The 25,963-nt window shown below is 48.7% G+C and overlaps 1 protein-coding gene across 4 annotated transcripts in view; it reads right to left on the bottom strand.

The window, feature by feature from the left end:
* ASTN2 (astrotactin 2) overlaps nt 1-24,273 on the bottom strand; it is a 907,765-nt gene extending 883,492 nt beyond the window's left edge. For 2 of the 4 annotated variants that reach the window (XM_060300563.1, XM_060300564.1), the window contains exon 1: nt 23,738-24,272. In XM_060300563.1, the coding sequence (XP_060156546.1) occupies nt 23,738-24,170 (433 nt within the window). In that variant the 5' untranslated portion in view covers nt 24,171-24,272. Of the gene's footprint in view, nt 1-23,737 lie in introns of all 4 variants that reach the window. The other 2 variants (XM_060300567.1, XM_060300562.1) reach the window with 2 other exon arrangements.
* Between the last annotated feature and the right edge of the window lie 1,690 nt (nt 24,274-25,963).

The raw sequence follows: 25,963 nt of genomic DNA, 5'->3' as shown, positions 1-25,963 counted from the left end.
CTGGAGGGCAAAAAGAGCAGAGGGGAATGCCCATGGGTGGTTAAAGAAATTATTCTGTGTTGTGTAGGTCCCTTCAGGAGTGGAAGAAGGGTATGTGTACATTTCATCTTACCCAGCTCCAGATATCACCGCTTTCCCTGATAGTCTCCTCTGCTTGCCATTATGGGGGCAACAAGGAGGGATCTATTAAACTTTCAGACCTAGCCATTCATCTGTTCATTTGCTCAGTAACATTTACTAAGGACTAACTATGAAACACATGTTTTGAGAAGCACAGTGCTAAACACAGCCCCTGTCCTCAAAATGTCTGCAGTCTAGAGAAGCCAACAGACAATAAACACGGACAGATAGCCAAGTACAGTTTAGATCGGGAGGGCAGGGAGGGATTCTGTGAGGTTTGGCAAGTAAGAGAGAAGCAGCATGGGTGGAGGCAGAGGTTGGCAGGGTCCCCCTGGGTCGTGGCCGTCAACCCCAGCTGTGTATTAGAACCCCTAAGTCACCTGGGAAGATAACAAACAAAATAATATTCCACTGTCTGGATATACCATAGTTTATTTATCCATCATCTATTGATGGACATCTTGGTTGCTTCTAAGTTCCAGCACTTTTGAATAAAGCTGCTATAAACATTCGCAGTCAGGGTTTTACATGGATGTAAGTTTTCAACTCATCTGAGTAAATACCAAGGAATGCAATTGCTGGGTCATATGTAAAAGCATGTTTAGTTTTGCAAGGAACTGCTGAACTGTCTAACTCCCAGTTATACTGCTTTAATTAGTCTAGGGTAGATTCCAGGCCCTGGCATTTTTAAAAGCTTCCCATGCATTCTAATGTGCAGCTATGGTTGAAGATCATGTAGCCTTGGTTGGGGACTATGTATTTCATTATAAGCACAATGGGAAGTCATTATGAATTTAAGCAGAGCAGAGGTGTGATCTGGTGCACACGTTTACGAAGTCCTTCTGGTTGCGCCTGAGAATGGACTGGGAAGGGCTGGGAGGGGAGTAAGAGAAGGAGTGAATCTGAGAGACCGGTTAGGAGTCTACTGAATTGCAGGTCAGAGATGAAAGGAACTTGTACCAGGATGACGACAGAAAGAAATGGATGCATTCAAAACAAATGTTGGGGGGAAAACTAATAAGCTGTGGTTACAGGTTAAATACTGAAATGGGAGGAAACAAAGAGAAATGCAATGATTGTAAAAAGATACTTCCACTTCTGCTCCAGCAGCAAATTTAAGTCTACCCTATGGATAGACACATGAAGTGACTTAGACTCTACTTTATTTTCTGTCTTCTCTCCCTCCATCTCTTCTTCCTCTTCCTGTCCTTCTTCTTCACCATTTTCTTTATTTTGTTCTTTTGTTTGCTTTGTATTTTTGGAACAAGAAATCCTGTTGACTCAGGACCAACTGTTATTTTAAAGTTAAGAAACTCCTGCAAGTTTCATAATTGAGCATATGCCCTTAAGGTCAATCTCAAAAGGACACATGATATTTGGGGGATAAGGTAACTTGGCTCAGATGCCTTTTGTTGTCAGTTACAGCCAAGGGTTGACATTTCAGAAGAAATGATCTCTTAAGAAGGTTTATCAGGGGCTTCCCTGGTGGCACAGTGGTTGAAAGTCCGCCTGCCGATGCAGGGGACACGGGTTCGTGCCGCAGTCCGGGAAGATCCCACATGCCGCGGAGCGGCTGGGCCCGTGAGCCATGGCCGCTGAGCCTGTGTGTCCGTAGCCTGTGCTCCGCAACGGGAGCGGCCACAACAGTGAGAGGCCCGCGTACCACAAAAAAAAAAAAAAAAAGGTTTATCGTTCTTGCAACTTTTCTTCTGAAACTCTCCAACAGATGTTTCTAATGCCTTGAGGGAAAAGAGAGCTGATGAATAGTGCTAGAGCAGCAGAGGGGGTTGAGAAAAAGGAGCCCACCAGAGTTGCAGAAAAAGAGCTTTGAATATTTAGCAAAACAGAAATTTTAAGACACTCAGATGCTTTGTACCAGCTGCTCTCAAAAACTCACCTCACACTGAAAATCAAGGTCACAGTCAAATGTGTCCAATATGGACCAAATGGTCATTGAGGCCTCTAAACCCATTCAGGACATTTGGAATCACATTTGACAACAGGGCCAGGCAAGGAGGCAGCCCTGTGAGGAGGAGGGAGGCCCTGACCCTAGAAGCAAGGTAGACCTGCACCCTGCAGTACCCCCCGCACCTCTGGTCTCCTTCACTCCAAATACCATTCTGGGCCAGAGGTGAAGACCAGAGGTAGCCAGTTCTGAGCTGTGCATGGCTCCATGTTGGTCAACAAGGGGCTTGATCAGGGTAGGCAGACAGGAGCGACTTGTGCTCAGGAATTCTTACGAGGACTCAAGGCTATGGGGAGCAGACAGAAAGGTTAAGGCAGGCATGGAGATACAAGGAGGAAGACACACACACACACAGCACGGTAGGGAGAAAAAAGGAAAGAGACATTAAGAGCAGTAAAGAGAACAAAGGAGAGAAAGACAAAGAAGAGAGAAGAGAAGAGGTTAAAGAGAGAAAAGAGAAGGTGGACATGAAGAGAAACTTAGGAGGAAGAGAGAAGAAGGAAAAAGGATGGGGCAGGAGAAAAAAGGGGAGAGACCCTTGTATCTCATTCTCATCCCATCAGTCACAGGGCAGAGTTTTCAGGAATTCTCTCTCGAAGAAACACTCGTAAATCTTCCATGAAGCAACAATGGAAGCGCAAACCTGAGCATTCGTGTCAGACAGGTCTGTCCACACCTGTCTCCCAGGAAATGAGAACTCCTGGGACTGCTCTTTCTAAGTCCCAGCTATGGGACGGACCTGCTCTGGGAAGGGAGGGAGGGGATTAAGATGGGAAAAAAAGGCACGGCTGAGAAATGACCCATCAAGGACCCGGAATTCCTACCAGTAAGTGTCATTAATGGATTAACCCAGACTATAAGATGTATCAGGCTTTGCAAAGCCTACAAAGCAATACTTTTATTAACAAACCTTGGTCTTAAGTAAATTTCCGTGAATTTCTTTCTTTAAAACTGAATCTTGGGACTTCCCTGGTGGCGCAGTGGTTAAGAATCCTGCCAATGCAGGGGACACAGGTTCGAGCCCTGGTCCAGGAAGATCCCACATGCCGTGGATCAACTAAGCCCATGCGCCACAACTGCTGAACCTGCACTCTAGAGCGCCCGAGCCACAACTACTGAGCCTGGGAGCCACAACTACTGAAGCCCGCATGATTAGAGCCCATGCTCCGCAACAAGAGAAGCCACCGCAACGAGAAGCCCTCGCACCGCAACGAAGAGTAGTCCCTGCTCACCACAACTAGAGAAAGCCCACACGCAGCAATGAAGACCCAACACAGCCAATTAATTAATTAATTAATTATTTTTAAAAACCGAATCTCTTTGGGGTCAGTGCTTACACAGTCTTGCCTGAATGTCAGTTCTACCAACATTTATTGACACTCATTCAATAACAGGCCCTGTACTAGGAACAGGGTACAGAAGAGACAAGGCTCCATGCCTGTCCTCAAAGACCTCATAAGCAGTTCTGTCCAACAGAATTTTCTGCAATGGTGGGCATGTTCTATATCTATATCTATATTCTATATCTATATCTATATCTATATATATCTATATCTATATTCAAGAGGGTAGCCACTACCCACATGCGGCTATCATCAATACTTAAATGCAAACCAATTACCATTAAGTAAAATTTAAAATTGAGTCCTTCAGCCACATTTCAAGTGTTCAATAGCCACACGCGGCTAGTGACGTCTGTACTGTACTACGCAGGCAGAGGATAAGACATGGACAGAAACGTTTCATTATAAGTGAGGTGGGTGGCCTAAGAGATACAAAAAAACGTTTCTGAATAAAGTTATTCAATCTGAATTAGGGGAGGGAGGAAAGAGGAGGAAAGAATAAGGATGGAGGAAAGAATAAGGATGAAGTTTCCATAAAGAAAGCAGTTTAAGAAGGGTAGATAGGGTTCCACCAACAGAAATGGAGGAGAAGCAGGCCATCCATGGTAGAGGACCAGCCTGAGTCAAGTCACTGAAATGCGACTTTAGTAGAGCTTGTTTTCTGAGAGCAATAAAAAAAAAAAACAGTTTATCTGAAGTGTAGGCAGAGGAATGGTGAGAGAGAAGGATAATTAAGGTGGGTTTGGTCCTTAGGTGGAGAGCTCAGATGCCAAGGAGGTTGCTGTTAATCCTGTACACAGTAGGGAGCCACTGAGGATTCTAAGTGAGGGAGAAATGACCTATGGGAATGAGCCTTCAGGCAGCATATGAAGTATCTACTCAAAGGAAGAAACTGAAGCAGTATTGCAAGAGACTGGGAAAGAGATGATGTGACATGAAGAAGGTGGGAAATGAGGGAGGAGTAGCTGCTATTGGATTACAAGAGAGAGGGTTGTACGGAAGCCTTATTTTGCCCCAAATAAGAATGACATCTAGGGGCTTCCCTGGTGGCGCAGTGGTTAAGAATCCGCCTGCCAATGCAGGGGACACAGGTTCGAGCCCTGCTCCGGGAAGATTCCACATGCCACGGAGCAACTAAGCCCGTGCACCACAACTACTGAGCCTGCATTCTAGAGCCTGCGAGCCACAACTACTAAAGTCCACGTGCCACAACTCTGAAGCCCGCGCACCTAGAACCTGTGCTCAGCAACGTGAGAAGCCACCCAATGAGAAGCCCGCGCACCACAACAAAGAGTAGCCCCCGCTCGCCGCAACTAGAGAAAAGCCCGTGCGCAGCAACAAAAACCCAACGCAGCCAAAAATTTTAAAAATAAATAAATTTAAAAAAAAAAAAAGAATGACATTCAGAAGTCTGATTATAATTCTTGAAGGCAGTTCCCTGAAGTCATGCCCTGAGCTACAGTCTTTGCAGAGGAAGAATCATTCAAGAAAGGTGAGCTTTTTCCCAACGATCTGCCAGCCCATTAACCTATACTGCAGGGTCCCTTCCCACAGTGTCATCCCCACCGTGTCCCTTCATAAGCCACTACGGGCATATCATCCAAAGAGAACTGGGTGGAAAAAAGGAAGCAAAGAGCAAAATGAGATGGAGAAGGTATTTTAAAAAAAACATGTGCTAGGGAAGTCAAAACAAATTTCCAGCCATTCCTGCTGGAGGAGATTTTATGGAGCAAGACATCCCCAAAATGGGTTTTTATACTGAATTATACTGTGCACCTCATAAAGCACGGAAACTCCTGGCAGCCTGCACGCACACACACTGCCCTCTCGTTACCTGACCAACCCTCCCCAGCAGGTAGGCACGCTGGGAGGCCCAGGGCCATGCAGGCAGCCCAGTGGAGGTGAAGGGACTGGGGTCTGCACTCAGAAGCAACCCCAGCCCCTTGACGTTAGTAAGGTACTGGCCTCCTCTGGCTCTGGGTCTCCCTCTGTGCAATGAGAGGGCTGGTCTGGATAGGCCTGAGAGTTCTGAATCTGGATGGCCTGCAATGTGGGCTCAGGGATGCACAAAGATCCCCTGTAAAGCTGTGACTTTACAGAAAGATCTGGGGTGAGGACAAAGGGACTTGAAGTGGAATCCCTGTTCTCATTCCCTCCTGAAGTGAAGGAAAGATAAGGTGTGGTCATAGGTGGAAAAAAAATAGTTGATAAGACCTAATTATTTTAAAAGATATTGAAAAACTACCCTTGAGCACAGGGATATTTGGCATGGCATGCAGGAAGTTGGCCTGATCTGGGAATTGAACTGCAGCTCCATCTCGCTCTGCATCCCATGCTAGGTCACTTCAGTATTTGAACCACAGTTTCCTCATCTGTAAAACGGAAGTGTTGGGGTGCCTCCTTTAAGAGGCCACCCAAAAGGAAGGGGGCCATCGTGACAATTGCTGTGGAGTCCCAGGGGGGGCCATGAACTCCAAGAGTCTAATTGACCTGGGTTCCTGACACAGGTCTGGGGTTCAGTTTTCCCATCTTTAAAAAAAAAAAAAAGTTTCTAGTTTTACTGAGATGCAACTGACACATAACACTGTGTAAGTTTAAGCTATACAATGTGTTGATTTGATACAACTATATATTGCAAAATGATTACCACCAGAGCACTTGCTAACACCTTCATCTCGTCACATAATTACCATTTTGTTTTTGTGGTGAGAACATTTAAGAGCTACTCTCTTAGCAACTTTCAAGAACATAATACAGTATTGTGAACTGTGGCCACGATGCTGTACATTAGATCCCCAGAATGTATTCATCTTATAACTGGAAATTCGTACTCTTCGATCAACATCTCCCCATTTCTCCCACCCCCCAGGAACCTCCATGCTAGTCTCTGTTTCTATGAGTTTGGCGTTTTCAGATTCCACATATCAGTGATATCATACACTATCTGTCTTTTTCTGTCTGACTTATTTCACTTAGCATAATGCCCTGGAGGTCCATCCAACATTGTTGCAAATGAAAGGATTTTCTTCTTTCTTACAGCTGAATAATATTCTATTATATGTATAAACCACATCCTCTTTATCCATTCATCCTGAGATGGACACTTAGGTTGCTTTCATATGTCAGCTCTTGTAAATAATGCTGCAATCAACATAGGAGTGCATATACCTTTTCAAATTACTGTTTTTCATTTTCTTCAGATAAAGAGCCAAAAGTCAAATTGCTGGATCATACAGTAGTTCTATTTTTAATTTTCTGAGGAACTTCCATGCCTTTTTCCATAGTGGCTGCAAAGATTTACGTTCCCCCCAAAAGTGCAAGTGGGTCCCCTTTTCTTCTTCTTTAAATAAGGGTTTGGGCAAAATGCTATCTAATGGCTCAACCGCTAAAATTTCTGTGACATTAATGCCTCTGTCAACCTGAAACATGTATAAATTTCAAAAGCTTTCAGTGGGCTTCCCTGGTGGCACAGCGGTTAAGAATCCGCCTGCCAGTGCAGGGGACACAGGTTTGAGCCCTGGTCCAGGAAGATCCCACATGCCGCAGAGCAGCTAAGCCCGTGCGCCACAACTACTGAGCCTGCGCTCTAGAGCCCGTGAGCCTTGACTACTGAGGCCCGCACGCCTAGGGCCCGTGCTCTGCGACAAGAGAAGCCACCACAGTGAGAAGCCTGAGCACCGCAATGAAGAGTAGCCCCTGCTCGCCGCAACTAGAGAAAGCCCACACACGTCAACAGAAACCAAACTCAGACAAAAATGAATTATTTTTTTTTAAAAAGCTTTCGGCTAGGCTTCTCTGCACTGACCGCCAGCTGCATTTTTACGGAGCCAGTTTCCCAAACCTGTTTATGCCTGTTGTGTTTCTCATAACTCTAAAATTTAATGAAATGTTGTGCAGATTAAAAATTTATGAGCATCAAAAGAAAGTGGCTTCTAGGAGGACTGAGCTGATCTTACGATAAAAATAAAGTCACTTAAACATTGCTATTGAGTTAGGTCAGGTGTGACAACTATAAAAATTTAGAAAGGAATCATCAAACTCTAGAAGAATTACTTGGCAAACATCTTTAAGTTCTCAGTCCCCTTTAATGAGACCAACATTGGAGATCATATTCGGAATATTACGAGCATGGCTTATACAAGAAAGATGACATGGAACTCCAATCAGCTGACCCAGACCCGAAGAAGAGGCCCTGGGCCTACATCAAATCACTGGCAAACGTATACACATTTATGAATTTTAAGTTAAAAAGGAAACGTTTAATGTGCATTATTATTTTTTTTATGATTCCTTGCTTTAATAGGCTTCTTCTATTAACTGACCAATCTACATGGCTTCACAAATGAGGGCTTCTAAAGGAAGCAACTCAACCTAAGCCCAGGTAACCCTCTCCTGAATAGTCTGTCTCCCCACTCAAGTGAGAAAATAATTTAAGGAAGAAAAGAAGAACTGCTTTACCCATCATGTCAAATACTGTGCCAGAAAGAGACACCCACCCCAGACTTGTGATCATTGTTTCCTTTCTGGCTCCTCCCCTGCTGGCTTCAGTTTCTTCTTTTAGTTCTGCAGAGAGGAGAATCATTATCCTATTCTCTATCTCTCATATGTATCTATATGTATGTACACACATATGTGTGTATATATATATATGTGTGTGTGTGTGTATATACATACACACATTTGTATATATACATATATAAACACATATTGTGTGTGTGTGTGTGTATATATATATGTGTGTGTGTATATATATATATATATATATATATATATATATATATACACACACACACACACAAACGTTCACATAGGGTCAGTCAAGAAGAGGACTCCCTGCCTGTGGTCTGGAAGGAGTCTGCAAGTATGCAAGTAGATGCTGGGACCCGGAGCTGGCTTAATACTGGAGTGTCTCTTTAGCTGAAGCCCAGAGTGACTCATCCTCCCCAGATCTATCATGGAACCCAGTTTGAAAAACCAATGCCCTAACAAAAGATGGTTCCAGATGACCTCGGACAAGTCACTTCCTCTCTGCCCCATCACCAAAGGTGGTTGGTCAGGCACATACTTACTCCACATTTCACTAGGATCCCAGCAAGCTCTTCACCATGATCACTTCTGGGGAATGAGATTGGGCGGGGGAGAGACTGTCACCTTTTCCCATATAATATTGCTGAATTGCCTGAATTTGTTACTACAGCAAGCTTGCATTCCTTTTGTTGAAACCTAAAATTAAGGTTAGAAATTTACTAAGTATGTATGCACTCACTGCTGGAGTCACAGATATTAAAGAGACATGATGTTTAACTCAGGAAGCTTACAAGACTAGCAAGAGAGACAGACAATTAAACAATCACCATATTTTCATGAAAACACGGACTGCAGTGAATATACAAAGTGCTTGCGAGATAACTGTTCTCGGGGGAGCCAGGGAAGTCATCTTGGAAGCAGCAAAGGCACATTCAAGCTGGATATTAAAATACGGGTAGGAGTTATGAGGCAGGAAAGATATTATTTAAATGTACACGTTAAGGGAAATCTCACAATTAAGTGGGCAAAATTTAAATTTTAAATGAATATCTTTATCTCAGCAGTTGGGTTAAATCCATGTTTCCCAAACTGTGGTATGAGAGATGAGTTTAGACGGCACGTGGACACTACGCTAACTTTTACAGGCTACCTTCCATTTATAGCAAGTTATTCTGGTGTTCCATTTGTGAGAGTGATACAAAGATTCCTTTTAAAAAATAAATACAGCTAATCCCATTTACTATGTGACCTTGTGCAATTGACTTGATCTCTTTGAATGGCCACATCTTCATCCGTAATATGGAGATGCTAAAAATACCCATGAAAGGGAGGTTTGTTTTTTTTTTAATCATAAAGTTCAAGTGTTATTATCCTAATAGTTTGAACTCCCTGCATTTCTGTGCCCCCAAGGTACTCAGCACAATGTCTGGGATGGAAGAACGACTGAATAATGACTGAAGGGGCTTAGCTCCAAGCAAGGGGAACTTAAGGTGAACCACAGGTTTTGGGTGAACTGGTTGAGTCTAGGGAACGTGAACAGAATTCATCACCCATGCAAACCCCAGTTGATCCTAGTGACTGATGAGGCATCTGAAGCTGTGATTAAGTTGATTAGCAATGGCTGAATACACACATTTTCCATTTATTCATTCCCTCATTCAACTAATAGTTACTGAGTGCCTACTATGTGACAGGCACAGCTCTAGACACCTGCGATTCCAATAGTGGACAGGACTGGAAGGTTCCTCCTCTCTCATGGAGTATCTTATGCAGTCCAATCTTCCCCACCTACCTGAAGGAAAGATGGCTCTGACAATATTCACTTAATCTTATCTGAGGCCCAAAGAGGAACTGTCATTTATTTGAGGCCATAGCAAGTAGATGGCAGAAACAGGGCTACAGCCCAAAGCACTTGCCTCTCAATCTAGCACAGTTTGGTATTCAGCAGGCTTGCAAAACCTGCTTGGCTTTCCAAGATCCGCAGCTGCCCCTTCTCAGCCACCAGCCTTCCCACCTGTTGTCTCTCTTGGGGGAGGGGTTGCCTTCTCTTCCCCAGCTGGGAGCAGGTGAACTGGGGCCATTCCCTGGAGGGTTCTGCAGTTTGGAGATGGTTTACAGGCCAGGAGAATAAAGTGGAGAAAGAAAAGAAGGGAGGGAGGGAGGGACGGTAGGAGTCCTGCTATTGGCAGACAGGTAATTGGTTACTTTGGGCTGTCAGCTTCTTCCAGTCTCCCTCCCTGGGGAAGGCTAGAGAGAAAGTAATTGAAGAAGGTGCCTGAACAAATTAGTGTGAGACTGGGCTTAAAAATTTGAGTTGCACCTGGGTTCAGAGCTGAGGGTTTGATCTTCAGACGCCCGAGAAAGGATGCAGAGATGGAGGAAGGAAGGGAGGGAGTCCGCTTTCTCCTGCTGCAGCTGAGCTTCCAGACTCAGAAGCTCCTAAAGGGAATGTTTCTTTCCCTCCTGGGCTCCTGCTGAGCTGCGGGGGCTGAGAAGAACCTCAAATATCACTTGTTTTAATCTCATCACATGAGAAACGGTAGGAAGCCCAGAAAGTGGAAGGGACTTGACCACAGACACCAGCAGAACTGGGACCAAACCCCAGGACCCCTGGCTCCTAGTTCCAGCCACCAGATGACCCTGCCCCCTAGCTCCATGAGGTCTTTACTCACAGGACTTCCTGTGAATTGCCCTAAACATGCTCCAACTGCAAATAAAGTGGGGAGGGGATGTGTCCTAGGGATTAAAGTATAGGTCTGTTTATTTAACAGACACCTAGATGGCATTTGCTGAGTGGTGGGCACTGGTCTACATGCTCTGCAAACTTTAGCTCTTGCAATCCTGATAGCAATCTCCTGATAAGCAACAGAACAACCCAATGAGGCCGCTACCTTGTAAGATGGTGTTCACAAACTACCACCCCTACCGCTGCCCATGTGTCATTCATTTGGTCAGGAAACATCTACTCAGCACCTACTCTGTGCTGTGTAATGCATTATATAGTTGAGAGGAGCAAAAACAATGAACAAGACACATTCCCTACCATCAAGGAGCTGCCAGATAAAGTTTTTTGGTTTTTTTGTTTTTTTTTTAAAATAAACGGGATAGAAAGCTATGAGGGGGACGGTGTACCAGGGAAGGCTTTGGTCAGGGAAGACTTCTTGGAGGAGGTGACTTGAGTTCTATGAGAAAAGGAAATATGAACCCAGAGAAGAAGGCAAAATTTTTTAAAGTTTCTAGACTGTGAAAAGGAATTAAGATTTTATCTTAAGAGCAATGAGAAACATTTAAAGGCTTTAAACAAGAGAGTGGCAAGATCCAATTTGATTTTTGAAAAAGATCACTCTGGTTACTGTATACAGCAGGGCTGGCAAACTTGTTCTGTAAAGGAACAATTAGGAAATATATTAAGCTTGGTAGGCCGGATACTCATTGTTGCTACTACTCAACTCCGCTGTTGTAAAGCAAAAGCAACCACAGACAATACATACACAAGGGTATGAGTGTGACTGTGTTCCAATAAATCTTTTTTTATTTATGGACACTAATATTTGAATTTCATATAATTGTCGCATATCACAAAATATTATTGTTTTTGATTTTTTCAAGTATTTAAACAAGAAAATAGACTTACAGGCCACGCAAAAGCAGGCAGCAAGCTGGATTTGGCCCGTGTGCTATATATCAAAAAATATAAGGAAAGGATAAGGAGGAAGGAGAGGCAGCAGGAAGACCAGTTAGGAGACTGAGGTAACAGCCCAAGTGAGCTTGGACAAAGGTGATGGCAGTAGGACATCATGAGAAGTGAAGAATTTTGACAGTCATTTTAGAAGTAAAACCAACAAGGCTGGTTGACTGAAAGAATGAGAGAGGCAAAGGAAGGGAGATATCAAAGATGATTCCTTTGCTTGAATAACTGGGTGAATGGTAGTCTGGTTTCCTGAGATGGAAGGGAGAGCAGGTTTGGGGGACAAATCACACATTGGTAATATGATTCCTGACAGCAGAGAGAGAAACAGGGTCCCTGCAGGTTGCCAGAAAAAATACTGGCTGTCCAGCTAAATTTGCATTCCTGATAATCAGAGAGTCATTTTTAGCATAACTACATCCCAAATATTGCATGGGACATATGGGACATAGTTATACTAAGCAAGTATTCATTGTCTGAAATTCAACTGGGCATCCGGCATTTTATTTTTTGCATTTATTTTTTCTTCACAAGATATGCCAATCCTACTAGGGGGGTAGCCTTGGAGGAGAAAGGAAGGTTCCTCAGAAGAGGTAATAGCTGAGCTAAGGCTAGGAGATGGCCAGGTGAATGAGAGACCAGAAAAGCATTATGAGCAGAGAAAACAGTGTTTCTATTCAGGACTCAGGTAGGGGGAATGTGCCTGGTTCCCCCCAGAGATCTGCCAGTAATCAGTGAAGCTAGAGCCCCAAGTGCCACGGGGAATGTCAGGAGGTGAGACCGAAGAGATACCCAGGGTGTCCAGGGACACACCAAGGATTTGGTATACCTCTTAAAGTACAGATACCCAGGCCCCTCCCCAGGTGCTTCCACTGATCTGGAAGGGAAAACCTGGCCTCTAAGGTGATTCTGAGGAGTCGCTAACTTTGGGAAAAACCGGGCTAAATAATCTGGGACCTTTCCCAGTGACAAATCCCAGGAGCCTAGGAAGTTGCTGCTGGCTGTGAAGTCTTGAAAAGAGTAACCCAGGTAATCAGAACAAAGGTGGCAGAGAACAAGCCTGCAGCCTCCCAAGGGGACTCCTGAGAAGGGGGTTCTGTCCGTTTGGATGGAAGTTGGTGGTCCAGAATGTTTGTCCAAGGACCCACCCAGCTCCCCAAGAGTCCCTAGGCATCTGGTACCTGGTTCTCATTGGAGCTCTCAGCTCCTGCAAGGAGACAGACGTCTCCATGCCTCTCGTTGCCGCCCTGCCTCCTTCCCTCCTCAGCCCACAGCCACCACCGAAATGATTCCCCCAAATGCAGCTATGACTGTGACTGGAAATCTCTTTACTGCTGATTCTGCTAATGGAAATGTTCCTTCCCTTTGCGGCTGCTTGCAAAGCCATTCGTGACTTCCCAGGTGCCTGACAGCAAGGCTTTGTCAGCAGGCAGCCACCAGAAGGGAGAGGGTTCTGCCCCGATTGCCTCCCCCCAGACCCGCCTGCCTGAGACTCAGCCTCTCCGAGTTTCTCTGGCCAAACTGTCCTCAGACAACCCGGGAGCCCCCTGGGAGCACCCCCCGCCCAACAGCTTCCCCCTGCTCTTGGAGAGCGAGCAGAGATCAATGGTCAATTTCATCCTTTTTCTCCTCCTGGTGGGGAGAGAGGGAAGGAGGGCAGAGGCCAAAGCCAGCAGGCTGGAGTGGGAAGAGGGGGGAGGGAAAGGGAATTTGCATGCATTAGTTATTCGTACCTCCACCTCCTTCCATAACAAGGATTCCAGGTGGCTAAGAGGCACAGAGCACAAATGGTGCCAGATGCTGTGCTAGGTGCTCTGCACACACTATCTCCCTAAGGATCACATGGCTTAGTGTAAGTAAAAACTGAGCACAGTGTTGGACACTGACGACAGCTGAAGATGGAGGACTCTCCAAAAATAATGATCGCAGCAACCCAGAGAAGGGATTGCTGTGTTACCTCCACTTTCTTCATGGGCATACAGAGGTCTACAGTTAGGAAGTAGTGCAGCCGAGATTCTATCCCAGGGCTTTGGGTCTTCAGAGCTGGCACACCAGTCAGAGGAGCTGGGCTACAGACTGGATTTTGCCATGGCTTAGCTGTGGGACCTTGCAAATGTACTCCTTTTGCTGTACGTGGGCCTCTCACTGTTGTGGCCTCTCCCGTTGCGGAGCACAGGCTCCGGACGCGCAGGCTCAGCAGCCATGGCTCACGGAGCCCAGTTTCTCCGCGGCATGTGGGATCTTCCCGGACCGGGGCATGAACCCGTGCCCCCTGCATCGGCAGGCGGACTCTCAACCACTGCGCCACCAGGGAAGCCCACAAATGTACTTCTTTTTGCTAGGTAAATGAGAGAGTTGGGCTGGATCTCAAAGGCATTCTTTTACCCAGCTCTAATACTCTAGGAGAACTATACACTATTTATTAGGACTTTTACAGCATTATAATATATATATATATAAATATTTATTATTATATATATCCCTTATGTATAGATAATGTAATATAAATTCCATTTTCAAGGTAGGAGCATAAAAACTGCACAATGCTGCTAAGAAGCACTAGGCGACAAAAGTCAACTTAGGATGAAGGGGAGGAGTGACAAGGAAGTTCACCCAATCAAACGGGCTGCATCTCAGACAACAGATGCTTGACAACTTCTAGCAAAGAAATGCAGAGCTTCTCTAAGTTCCTGGAAGGTCTAGGTAACAGGTTCCCTAGTATGACAGTATGCCCAGCAGAAGGTGGGAATTCCCTAAGCACTGGGAGAAGAAGGAAGTGGAAAGGGAAGAAGAAAGGGAAAGGAGGAAGGATGGAGGGAAGGAGGAAAATCAAGAAGCCACGGCAGCATGGGAATCTGCTTGTCAAGGAGTCCAGGGCTAACGAGTGACATCTAGAGCAGATGAGACAAGGCCCGGTGCTCTCCTGGCAAACGAGCAAGGAGCGACAGGGCCTGGGGAGAGGCTGAGTCAGCTCCTGGCAGCCCAGAAATGAGGTGTTGAGTCCCTCAGGCCTGTGAGGCTGTCACACCTGAAGTTCCTCTATAAGAAACGTCTGCAACTTCTTGCTAATGAGAGGAGGAAGAGATAAAAAGTACAAGAGGTTGTCAAAGAGGTGAAAACTCAAGGGCACTCCTAGTTCTGTGCAGTATGGAAGGCGGAAAGAGCACGGAGCCTGGAAGCAGGCACACCTGGGACAGGACCCAGCTCAGCTGTAGTGATCTTGGGTGTGTTCTGAACTCCTCTGAGCTTCCGTGCTCACCTATAACATGGGATGAATCCTACCTGTCTTTCAGCACTATGGAAAGAAGGAACTGCAATAACAAACGTGCCAGCACCGCATCACGGGCATAGTAAACGTTCAATGAATGGCTGCTTTTTTCATAGCCTACCCCATACCAGAAGGGGGAAGCCCAGCACACCAGCTCCCCCCACCCCCAGTGGCCTGGACTAAGGTGGGAGGAATGTACACCAGACCAGGAGTCAAAAGGTTGGATCTGGTTCCTGCTCCACCACTGACTTGCTACGGTGCCCTTGACTTGTCCATCTTTATATAAAAGGGTTTCATTCAGAAAATGTCCTAAATTTTTACCATTTATGGCAGGTGATGACCCCAACACCATGGATGGATCATCTCCCCCCAAACATTCAGTGCCTCTCTGTCTGGCACAATGCAAAGGTGCTAATCCCTTATCTGGCTTCCATGATTCTCAAGAAAAGGTCTTCCCTAAACCCAACTCTTTCTCCTCTAATCAAACTGGTCTCATTCCTCATCCTACAAACACCCCAGAATAATAAGGAGGCAGGAGAAGGTAGAGGCAGTAGCTGTGGAAGCTCAGAAGAGGGAAGGTTTCATGGAAGAGGTGGCATTCCAGCTCAGCCTTAACAGAGGAGTGGAATTGCAATACCTCTCCAGTTCTGCACAGTATGGATTCTGAGATGAGACTTGGCAAAGCTGTTTCTAGTCATCTAAGATGCCCTGAACACCTAGGATGTGCCAAGCACAGGGTGAATCACTGCAGCCCCAGAGATAAAGGAGGGATGTTCTCTGCCTGTGGAGCTCTTAGGCAAGTACCACAAGACAGACAGAGAAACACATTAAGTTCTGCTCTCACTTTGCCCCAAGTCACCATCATCTCTCACCTGAACAGACTCCTGCAGACCCTCCTCTCCCATCCTTGCTCCTCTACAGAGCAGCCTGAATAATTCCTTTGAGACAGAAGTCAGTTACGGATACTCTTTTGCTTAACGTCCTGCCTGGCTCGCCATGGCACTCACGGTAAAAGCCTAAATCCTGTCCTGTCCTGTCCACCCCCTACTCACTCCACTCCGGCCATACTGGCCTTCTTGCTGGCCCTTGAACGATCCAGGTGTGCTCTGGAGTCAGGTCTTTGCTGGAGCCCTTCTCTGCCCGGAATACTCTTCCACACATCTGCCTGGTGAGGCCTTCATGGCCTTCAGGTCTTGGTCCAATCCTATAATCTCAATAAACAATCCTTTGGCCCTATTTAATATTAAAACTGATTTCCTCACCTTAATAGTGTTCATTTTCTTTTTGCCTGTTTAATAGACTCTATCACCTTCTCACATACCACATAATTTTCTTATTTATTACATTTATCATCTTCTCCCCAACACGCATACACAGGCATATATACACGTACTCCTGGATATGAGCTCTCTGAACACAGGAATCTATGTCTTTTGTTCTCCATACATCTTAAGTGGCTGGAGCAGTGCCTAGCATGTTGTAGGCGCTCAGTAGTTCTAAGGGACCAGCCACTGTTACACCAGTCTTTATATCGCTAGTGGGTACCAAGGCCCAGAGTGTCCAACTTTAGTGCCAAGAGGTCAGGAAAGGCTTCAAAGGTAAGTTCATAGTTGAATTCAGCCTTGAAAGGTAAGAAGGAATTTTCCCAGGGCCTTTGGGGCAGAGTTACAGAACAAGAAAGAAGGGTTCTTAGCATAGGACAGTCTGGGCAGAGTCTGATCACGGACCTTGTAGCTCAATAAGGAGCTTGAACTTCATACTAAGAATTATGGGGAGCCAGTGAAGTGCTTTAGGAGAGGATGGCCATGATCAGATTTGGGCTTTTAATGAACTCCCTCTGTCTGCAAGTACAGACGATGGACTAGAGAGAATAAGACTAGAGGGAGATACCAGTGAGTTGACAGCTGAAATCGTAGTCGAGAGAAGTGCTGACATCTGACCCTGCCGGGGGCCGTGACAACGGGCATGGAGAAAGGGTTCCTTCTCAGGTGAAAACCCTAATGGTTTATGACATACAACATCCTTGTCAATTTTCGACTCACAGAAGGGCTGCCTGCACGCTCCAGTATGCCAATAAGGAAGCTAGAAATCTTCCAGTCCTGAATCTTACATTGGGTAGTCACCACCCGACCCCCTTCCAAACCAAGGAAAAGTCTTCCTGGGGGCTGTTGTCCTAAAGAACTGCAGACGGCAGTGAAGAGCCAGTGAGAGGAGAGCAGAGCGAGTCCCGCCAAGCACCGCTGCCTGCCTTCTCTGGGGCCGAGAGACTGCAAGCTCTGCTGGGAGGAAAGAAAAGCCAGCTCTCTCTCGCTATAGTTAATCTTCTGTTGCCACTAGCTGGTCAGTATGAGAACTTGGGGAAGTATCAGCCCTACAAAGAAAGCATCCCCGTAATGCTGCTGCACCTCAAGGTTAAATCTGACTCTTTCTTTCTTTTTCTGGAAAAGAGCAGGCTTCTTCTCACCCTCAGGGCAGCTAGAGTGAAAAGCAATGAGGCTCCCTCCTCCCCAGCACAAAACCCATTGGCTCAGGCTCTCAGGAGAGACTGGAGCCAACCAGGTGGATACCTTGGGCAGGAGAACAAATTCAACTTCCCCAGGGATATCTTTCTCCTTAGATTTTTGTTTCTTTGTTTGTTTGTTTTGCAGGGAGACGAGGAGAGACTTGGTGCACCTTATGATGTTCAACCAAGTTGCAGACCTGAGACATATTTAACCCAGAGCCACGTGTTGGTAGTCAGTGTGATGGAAAGAAGCGTGGATGGGGATTCAAGACCACTGGGTTTAAGTGTGAACCCAGCTGGTCCTTAGGTAGGTTACCTCCCTTGTCTGGGACCCCGTGTTGCCATTTAAATGGAAGGGCTAGATTCAATGTGCTCTGAGAGTCTGTGATTCTGTAAGGCCATCAGAGTTGATGGCCATGGTCACAGTTTTCATGGCTTTACCCAAAGAAGTCACTGTCACTCTCTGTCCTTCTCTCCCCCCAGCACACGTGTTCACACCATCCTATGGCAGCCAACGCCTAGTTTACAGCCAAGCAAGGAGGTGAGAAGCAGGAGGCTCTGCCTGCCAGGGGCCTAGGCAAACCTACCGTTGGACTTGCTGTAAATGAGTATTATTGAATGATCTTGCAGCCTGAGGGCCCCATTCAGGAGAAGGAGCAAGCTCTGGGTCACAAAAGCTCGCAGAGCTGTGCTGTCTTGATAGCTATTGTTCCTGACCCCCAGAAACAGCAAATCTGGATGGCCTTGACCCAACCTGGGCCTCTGTAACAGCTAAAACGAATCCTCCTCTCACGCTGCCCCATCACTCTCTCAGTAACATAGTATAATGGTCCCTTGGTATCTGCAGGAGATTGATTCCAGGACCCCACCCCTTTCCAAGGTCCAAGGATGTGCCAGTCCCTTATATAAAATGGCAATAGTGCAGTCGGCCCACGGTTGGGTGAATCTGGGGATGTAGAACCCACGGCTACGGAGGGCTAATTATACTTTCTGAGGGCAGATAATATATCTGTCTCTGCCCTAATTATTAGAGTTCATCAGACCTGAACTGGCAAAGGGGTGGGGATGGAGTAAGGGAAGTGAATGAAAAGGGGGAAAAACTCAGATCAGAGACCACTGAACCGCGGAAATAACATTTTGTAAGCTTTGTGTCTGAAGACATCGAATTCGCCCTCTCACCCACCCCGGAATCTCTCCCTCTTACCCATTCTGGAAAAAACACTGGGATTGATTTTAATGAATATTCTGTGGTCAGAAATCCCTACAGAAAACCCAGCTTATACTGTTTGTATCTGTTTTTTTTCTCCCACTTAATAACTGTCATCAACCTTCAGAATCAAGGCAGAAACCAAAAGGGGCAGATAGCCTCAATGCCTCTGGTCCTGTCTCCAAATGCCTGCCAAATAGCTGTGTGGTCCCTGCTTGAAGACCTCCTCCCATGTGGACCCTGTCATCATTAGAGGTCAGAATGCTTGGCTGGTGGACAGCTCCCAGGGACACATCCTCCTGTCATGTTGTACTCCATCCCCTTAGTATTTGCACCTTTAGGACATTCTTTAGAACCAGACAGAAAAAAAAGCACATGCCTCACTCCCTGTTGATGTTTGAAGAACGTTTCTCCAGCCCTTGTGGACTGTCCTTAGGCTAAACTCCCTGCTTCTAGCCACCTTTCTGACCTTGTGCCTGGTCCCTCACCCCTTCTGGGGGCTCTTCTCTCTTGGTGTCCATTTTTGCCTGTATTTTAAGGAATCTTTGCAGACTGACCAAGTGGGCATTTCAGAGCATCTTCGTCTTCCACCCAGGCCAATCAGCTTCCTGCAAACAGCATCCTTTCAGGACAGATCTTGAGGACACTGCCAGATCTGCTCATGAAGATGCATTTAAAAACATACTACTGGATGGTTTTTCTTTCTCCAGACACCCTCCCCCAAATATAGAGCACGCTCCTCACCTGTGTGATTTATATGACAAGGTAAATTAGTAATGGATGTTGACAACGAGTAGTTACTCAGTTTTATCTCCTTTCCCCCTTTTGCTGAATCAAGGCTCATGGTAAACAGTCCAACCTGGCCACTATCAAGCACAGGAAGAAGGATGCCAGTTCCCTAGCGGTGGGCATGAAAGCTAAATCCACAAGCAGACTCTGGAGCTGCCTGGGGGCAGATGAACACTGGGTGATGTGCGGGTTCACCTCAGAAGCCCTGCAAGGACAGTTGCTCCCATTCAAATTCTTTCTTTTCCGTCAGTCCTCCCCAACACCCCCATGTTACCAGCAAAGGAAAGGAGACAGTGAGAAGCAAGAGCAGCTGGTCAGAGTTACAGAGTGGGTCAGGGCACTTCAAGTTCACAGAATCTTTGCACCAAAGGATTATTTTAGGGCTCAGCTACCCACTCATATTATAGCACAAAGAACTGAAGATCCGGGGTAAATGACTTGTTCAAGGTCAGAGCAGGCCCCAGCTGAGAGTTCCAGGTCATAAGCAACATCAAGCCCCCAAGCTGTACTGGAGCATTCAAATTCTCCTCCAGCCCATCCTCCATGACCTCACTCAGTTTTTGGTTTTGCTTTTGTTTTTTTTCCTGTCCAGGAAATGTCCCCAGCTTTCTCTAAGTCTAAAGAGATATCTCCCTCCCTGATGTTACAGAATGTGTCATACCCATCACTCACTTGCACCACTACATAGGATGCCCTTTGACATCCCATGAGTCATGGAACTTCGCGTTGGCAGGGTCATTGAAGGTCATTTAACTCATGCCTCACTCACACACTCTCATACTTCAGCACCAATGTAGCTAAAGTCCCCCTGAGAAAGGTTCTTGCCGTGCTGATGATTGTTATGTTTCCTCTCCAGGACCCTGCACCATGCCCTACATAAATGTAACCAGCCCCTCAGTGCATGTTTGGCTCAGGATGGCTGTTTAGCAATTACCAAGAATGTAGGTGTCCGACGCGCTGAGATTCCAGTCCCAGGTCTGCATTTACTCAAAGTGAGACCTCGGACTAGGCACCTGACCTCTCTAAAGAATGTTTCCTTACCTGTAAAATGGGAATAAATTACAACAGTGCCCACTTCATATATTTTATGTGAGTAAATAATAAAAGGCAAGAGTAAAGCTCTGAGCAGCACAGTAAGGATTCAACAACTATTTGCTATTCCTTGATCTATTTCAACGAAATTCACTTTATCAGGACCACTGACTTAGATTCTAAAGAAGAGGCCCAGACACAGAAACTTGGGGGGGCATTTCACCTCTGAGGGAAACTTCCACCTACATAAAGCAGGCTGGAACATGAAGGGAAGATTAAACATGAAGAGGAAAAGACCTGAAGAAAAGTCTTTTAAGTCTGGGCACTACTAATTATAGAGCCGATAATTCAAACAGGAGAGGCAGGCACAATGGAGGGAGGGAAGGCCAGGTATGTCGGTGACTTTGGTGAATAGGGATGGTAGACAGTGTGTGCAAAATAATTTTGAGCTTCCCCAACTGGACTTGGAGTAGAATGGGAACTTTACCTTTTATTTGTTTGTTCACCGCCCCTTAACACCAGGGACATTTTACCACCACCAACTCTAGACCCACAACCCAAAGCATAGCCTGAGGGCTTTGGTAGACACTATCCCCCCCTAGTGGTGGCTCCACACACCCCGCTATTGGCAGGATTCAGCATTTACCGACTTTGCATGTGCATCTGCGGCGCATGCCATCTCCAAATCCCTTGAACTGGTGACCTAGTAGTGAAAGACTCACCCAACTCTCCAGAGACAAACACTAGGGAAGGATGTTTAGAAGGTCTGAAGATGGGATGATGGGATGGGGCTGCCTGGGGACCCTGGGGGAGATACGGCCATAAATGACTCAGAGTACCCCCCCTCCGCCCTCATTTTGAGCCAGCCTGGCCCTCCCAGAGCTCATCATGCACTCTGTGTTTACACACAAACAGTGGAAGAACAACACAAATAAAAAGCCCACGTCTCCCTACACAGATCCTGCTATGCTCGGCCATCTGGCGACTACCTCGCTAGCCAAATCCCTGGTAGGAGTGCCTCGGGCTGCGGGGAAGGAGGAGGAGGAACCTGCTTCCCCAAAGGGCTCAGGGCTTCCAAGGAGGACAGCACCTGCCACTCCACAGCAGGCAGTCCCCAGCCACCGAGGCTCAGCCGCCTGCGTCAGAGAAGGCGGAAGCCTCCAAGTGGAGAGCACCAGAAGACTGACGCTGAAGCACAGGTCTGGGGATCTGACACTTCCAGCTCCTCACTCAGTTCCTCAGTCAGCCTGCCCTGAGCTCCCAGGTACCCATTTCCTCTTGAAAGCCAAAGTTTAAAAACGCAGAGATTGCCAGCTCCAGGAATTCTGGAGCGACTCCTGTAGCTGGCTGGACCAGGTCCTCCACATCCTAGGGAAACTGGAACGCTCTGGGGTCCTCGCTTCCAAGTCATGCCATACCCAAGGATGCCCCCCCTTTCCCCCTCATCTGAACAGCCATTTAGAAGGACCCCCACTCCCTCCCTCTCCGGACATCCGGGAGTAGAGAGATCTCGAGGGTGGAGGGAGAAGGTTGGGATTGAAAGTGGTGAGGGACACCCTCCGTTTCTCTGGAAGGACCCTTCCCTGCGGTGGGGTCACAGGAGTTGGCCATGAGCCCAAGGTTGGCTCTTCGCCCTAAGGAACCCCATCTTCACCCCCATCCACTTACTTGGAAATGGGCAGCTCACAAGTGCACGTGGGAATGGCTCTTGGTGTATGTGTGTGTCCGCGCACGCGTGTGTATGCTTGAACGTGTGTGTGTGGCACACGAGACGTGCCGCCGCGGAAAGTCCCCTGGGAACCTGCAAGGCGCTCTTCTGCCTAGCACCCCACAAAGCTCAGCACGCTCAAGTTACAGCCAGCTGGGGAGAGCCCAGGGGCCAGAAACCCGAGGCACATGCTCAGACCAGGAAAGGGCCTGGCGCTCGCTCGAAGCTCCAAAGGCGGCCAGCACGAAAGGGAAGTGGCGGGCGGGCGGGAGGGAGGGGGGCGTCACAAAAATACATCAAAAATATTATGGCTCCCAGGAGAGAGGAGTCTAGTCCCTTGATTACTCTTTGGGGCTTCTCGGGCGAGCAAGGAGTTAACCTCAGAGGTTCAAGCCGGGACCCCGAAGGCGCGGACATCGAAGGCCCATCACCCCCGCGGTGCCGGAGCTCAGCCGGATCCCGGGGTCTGGAGTCTGGGGCGAGCCCGCGGCGCCTTCCTGGAGCTGCTGCTGGCCAGACTCCGGCAACCAATCGCACCCCGCTCCCCCAAGAGGGGAGGGGGGAGAGAGAGACCGGTGAGCGCGGGAGAGCTAAGGGGAAACAACATTTTTGTAAACGCTCTCCGAGATGATTAAGCGATCAATTACCCGGGTGGGAAATCAGCTGCGCCTCCCACAGCTACCTGGAAGGGCCGACTCCTCCGGGATTCGCGCTGGGAACCAGCTGGCAGCAAGCTGCGGGCGAACTTTCTGATTAACTTTTACGTTTGAGCCCCCACCCCCATCCTTTTCCTCTCCCCTTCCTTTTTCATGCCTTTAAGTTATTATTATTAGCCCAGTGAGTGAGCTGCGAGGACAAACCTGCTCTCCGCCGGGAGGGGGGTAGGAAGGCGAATGCGACCACGGGGATGGAGGGAGAATCTGAAAGTGGAGGGAGACCTTGGGTTCCGAACGCCAGTGCTCGGAAATCACTCAATCCTCCCCAGCCCCATTTCACAGATGGCTAAAACTGAGGCCCAGAGAGGGGAAGCGACTTGGCCAAGGTCACCCAACCCATCGGGAGGCCGAATTTATGCGGACCAAGGGATTCTACATGGAGCGACTCCGCTCCGATTCTCGAGAAAATCGAACCGGAAGAGCAGAGCCGACGATTCCGAGGCGACAGCGAGGGGGCGGTGACCGCGGGCGGCCACTGGCCGTGCCCCAGGAGCAGTGGGCGGCTGGACCCAGACCTGGCTCCCGAGCGGGGGACTACCACGGCCCCCAGCTCAAGCACACTCAGGCAGTTGGGGTTTCGGCGTCAGCGACGGATCGCGGCAGAGCTCAACGTCTGCACTGAGAGACGGACTGACAGGTCCCCACCGCGGGAGGCTTGGCACGCCTCCGGTCTCCCGCCACGCGCTCGCTCAGATACTGCCCCGGACTCATTCCAACCACCTGTACGCCCTCCGGGCCCCTCAGCTGCCCTCACTCAACCCTGCTCGGGGCAACCCGGGGCGGGAATCCCCAGGGCGCCCCCACCCGTCTGGCTTCACTTGGGGGCTCCCGGTTCCCTGGGACCCCGCGTGTGCCGGCGCCCAGCCTTACCCAGGGTGAAGAAGGGCAGCTCTGTGTTGTCCAGGTCGTCCTGCACCGCGATGCGCCCCGGCAGCTCGTTACGCACAAAGAGCAGGAGGCGCGACTCGGCGGCGGTGCCCGCGGAGCCAGCGGAGCCCGGGGACGCGGCGGCGGCAGCGGCGGCTCCTGCCCCGGTCCCACTCCCGGCCCCGGCGCGGGTGCCGCTCCAGCCAATGTCGCTCTCCCGCAGGGCAGGCAGCGTGGACACCGTGACTGTCTTGAGCCGGCACGGGCTGTCGGGCTCCCGCGAGGCGGCGGCGGTGGCGCCGGCCAGAAGCGGCGGCGGCGGCAGCAGGAGCAGGAACAGCAGCAGCGGCGGCGGCGCCGGGTGGAAACCGAGCCTCAGCCGCCCCCGGAGCCCCGAGCTGGGGCCGGGGCTGCGCCGGGCGCCGGCGGCGGCCATGGCGGGAGGGGCTGCGGTGCTGCGAGCGGCGGTGGCGAAGGAGGAGGAAGAGACAGTGGCGGCGGCGGCGGACGCCGAAGCGAACCAGGACGCCGGAGCTAAGGAGCCGTGGGAGCCGCTCGCTAGCAGCCCCCGGCTCCGGGCTCCGCCTCCCGATCGGCCCTGGCCCGCCCCCCCCCCCCGCGCCACCTCCCCGGGCCCCGACGCCCGCCCCTTCTCTGTCTCCCCACTCAGACCCCGAGCGTCTCGGAGGCTCCGCCCAGCCTCGTGCGAATCCCAGTCGCCCCCTCTCCTTTCCCAGGATCCCCCAATCCGCCCTCACAATATTCTTTAGCCACAGCACCCCTCTGCAAATTCCTAAGACTTAGGGACCCCGGGTGCTTCCCCTTATTTCCCTGGGCTCAACCCAGCTCGCCCAGCTTTACCCCACCCCTGGCCCAACCCAGAGGCTGCACCTGGGGGCGCGCCTTAGCCCAGCCTTGCTCCAGACCCCGCCTTCTGGGGGGTAGGGGCGCCTGAGGATGGTCAAGACAACTTTGTCTCCCCTCAAGCCCAATAACAAGTCCTGTACCCTTTCCTAGTCCCTGAAATAATTCCTCGTGGCCTTTGAGACCCCTGCCCACCCACTTGCCCACAACTCAGGCATTCCTTCTCCCACCTCTCCCATCTACCCAGGCCTCGGAGGTTGCACCAACAGCTAATGGACAAAGGGTTGTCGAACTCCACCCTCTAAGGCCCCCACCCTCCTGCACTGACTCCAGGAGGATGCTCCGGCCCCCAGCTGCCGCCCTGCAAACCAGCGCTTTTTTCTGGATCCTGTTCCCAACCTGGACAGCACTACTTGGCTGCTCTGGTGTAAAATTCCTGAAAAGGGTGCGAGGTAGAGACCTACCACTCTGTCTGCTTCTGGCTCCCACGGGCTCCCACATCCTCTGCCCCCCTCGCGACTCTTCAACCCCGCCCCACCCCACCCCCAAGCCCGGTCGTTTTTTTCCTGGAGTCAAGCTGAGCTCTAAACCTAGGTCTTCGTACACAGGGCAGCCTTTTGGCCCTGGGTAGGTTCTCTCTGACCCACATACCTGGTATCCCCCAGCGAGCCATCACCTCTGCAGGAATCTGGGCCTTGAGGGGCCCCGCCTTCTCTACTCCCCTCCTTTTCTTCCTCTTTCCTCTCTCTGTTCTCTCTTTCATCTCTCCACTCATTTCATTCTTAACCTTGTCTTGACTTTAATCTTATAAATGCTTCCTACCTATTATCTGTGAGCCATTTCCCATCTCCCGGTATTTCTTGCCCATCTGCACACCTTTGGTGTGGTCTCCTCTGTGCATTAACTTCTCTCATCTTAGCTCTTCCCTCTTCTGCCTCTTTTCTCCTTTCTGTATTTAACCCTTCATAGGAAAGGCCTTTTTCCCTCTCCCAGCACATTTTATTTACTTTTTCATGACTTTGGATAAAGGAAGAGGACTTAAAAGAAGGAAAAATCAAAAACTGTTTTGTGAACTTGGACTTAATTATACTGTTTATTAAGCATTCTCCAAGTGCTAGACGTGTACCTATGTTAACTTTTATACATAAACATACTCCAATGAGATGGGTATTATGATTCCCATTTTCCAGATGAGGAAACTGGGATCAGGAGGTCAGGGAGGTAAAGGGACTTCCCAGGGTCACTCAGCTAATGAGCACAAGAGCTCAGATCTGAACCCCAAGCTCCAAAGCCTTGGCTGTTTCCACTGAAACACACTGTCCTCAGTGACCTTGGAAAAGCCCACCTATCAAAGATGTTGTGAAA

The sequence above is a fragment of the Globicephala melas genome, chromosome 6 (assembly GCF_963455315.2).
Source record: "Globicephala melas chromosome 6, mGloMel1.2, whole genome shotgun sequence".
Classification (NCBI taxonomy): domain Eukaryota; kingdom Metazoa; phylum Chordata; class Mammalia; order Artiodactyla; family Delphinidae; genus Globicephala; species Globicephala melas.
Note: the sequence above shows the minus strand (reverse complement) of the source record. Positions and strands in the feature narration are given on the sequence as shown.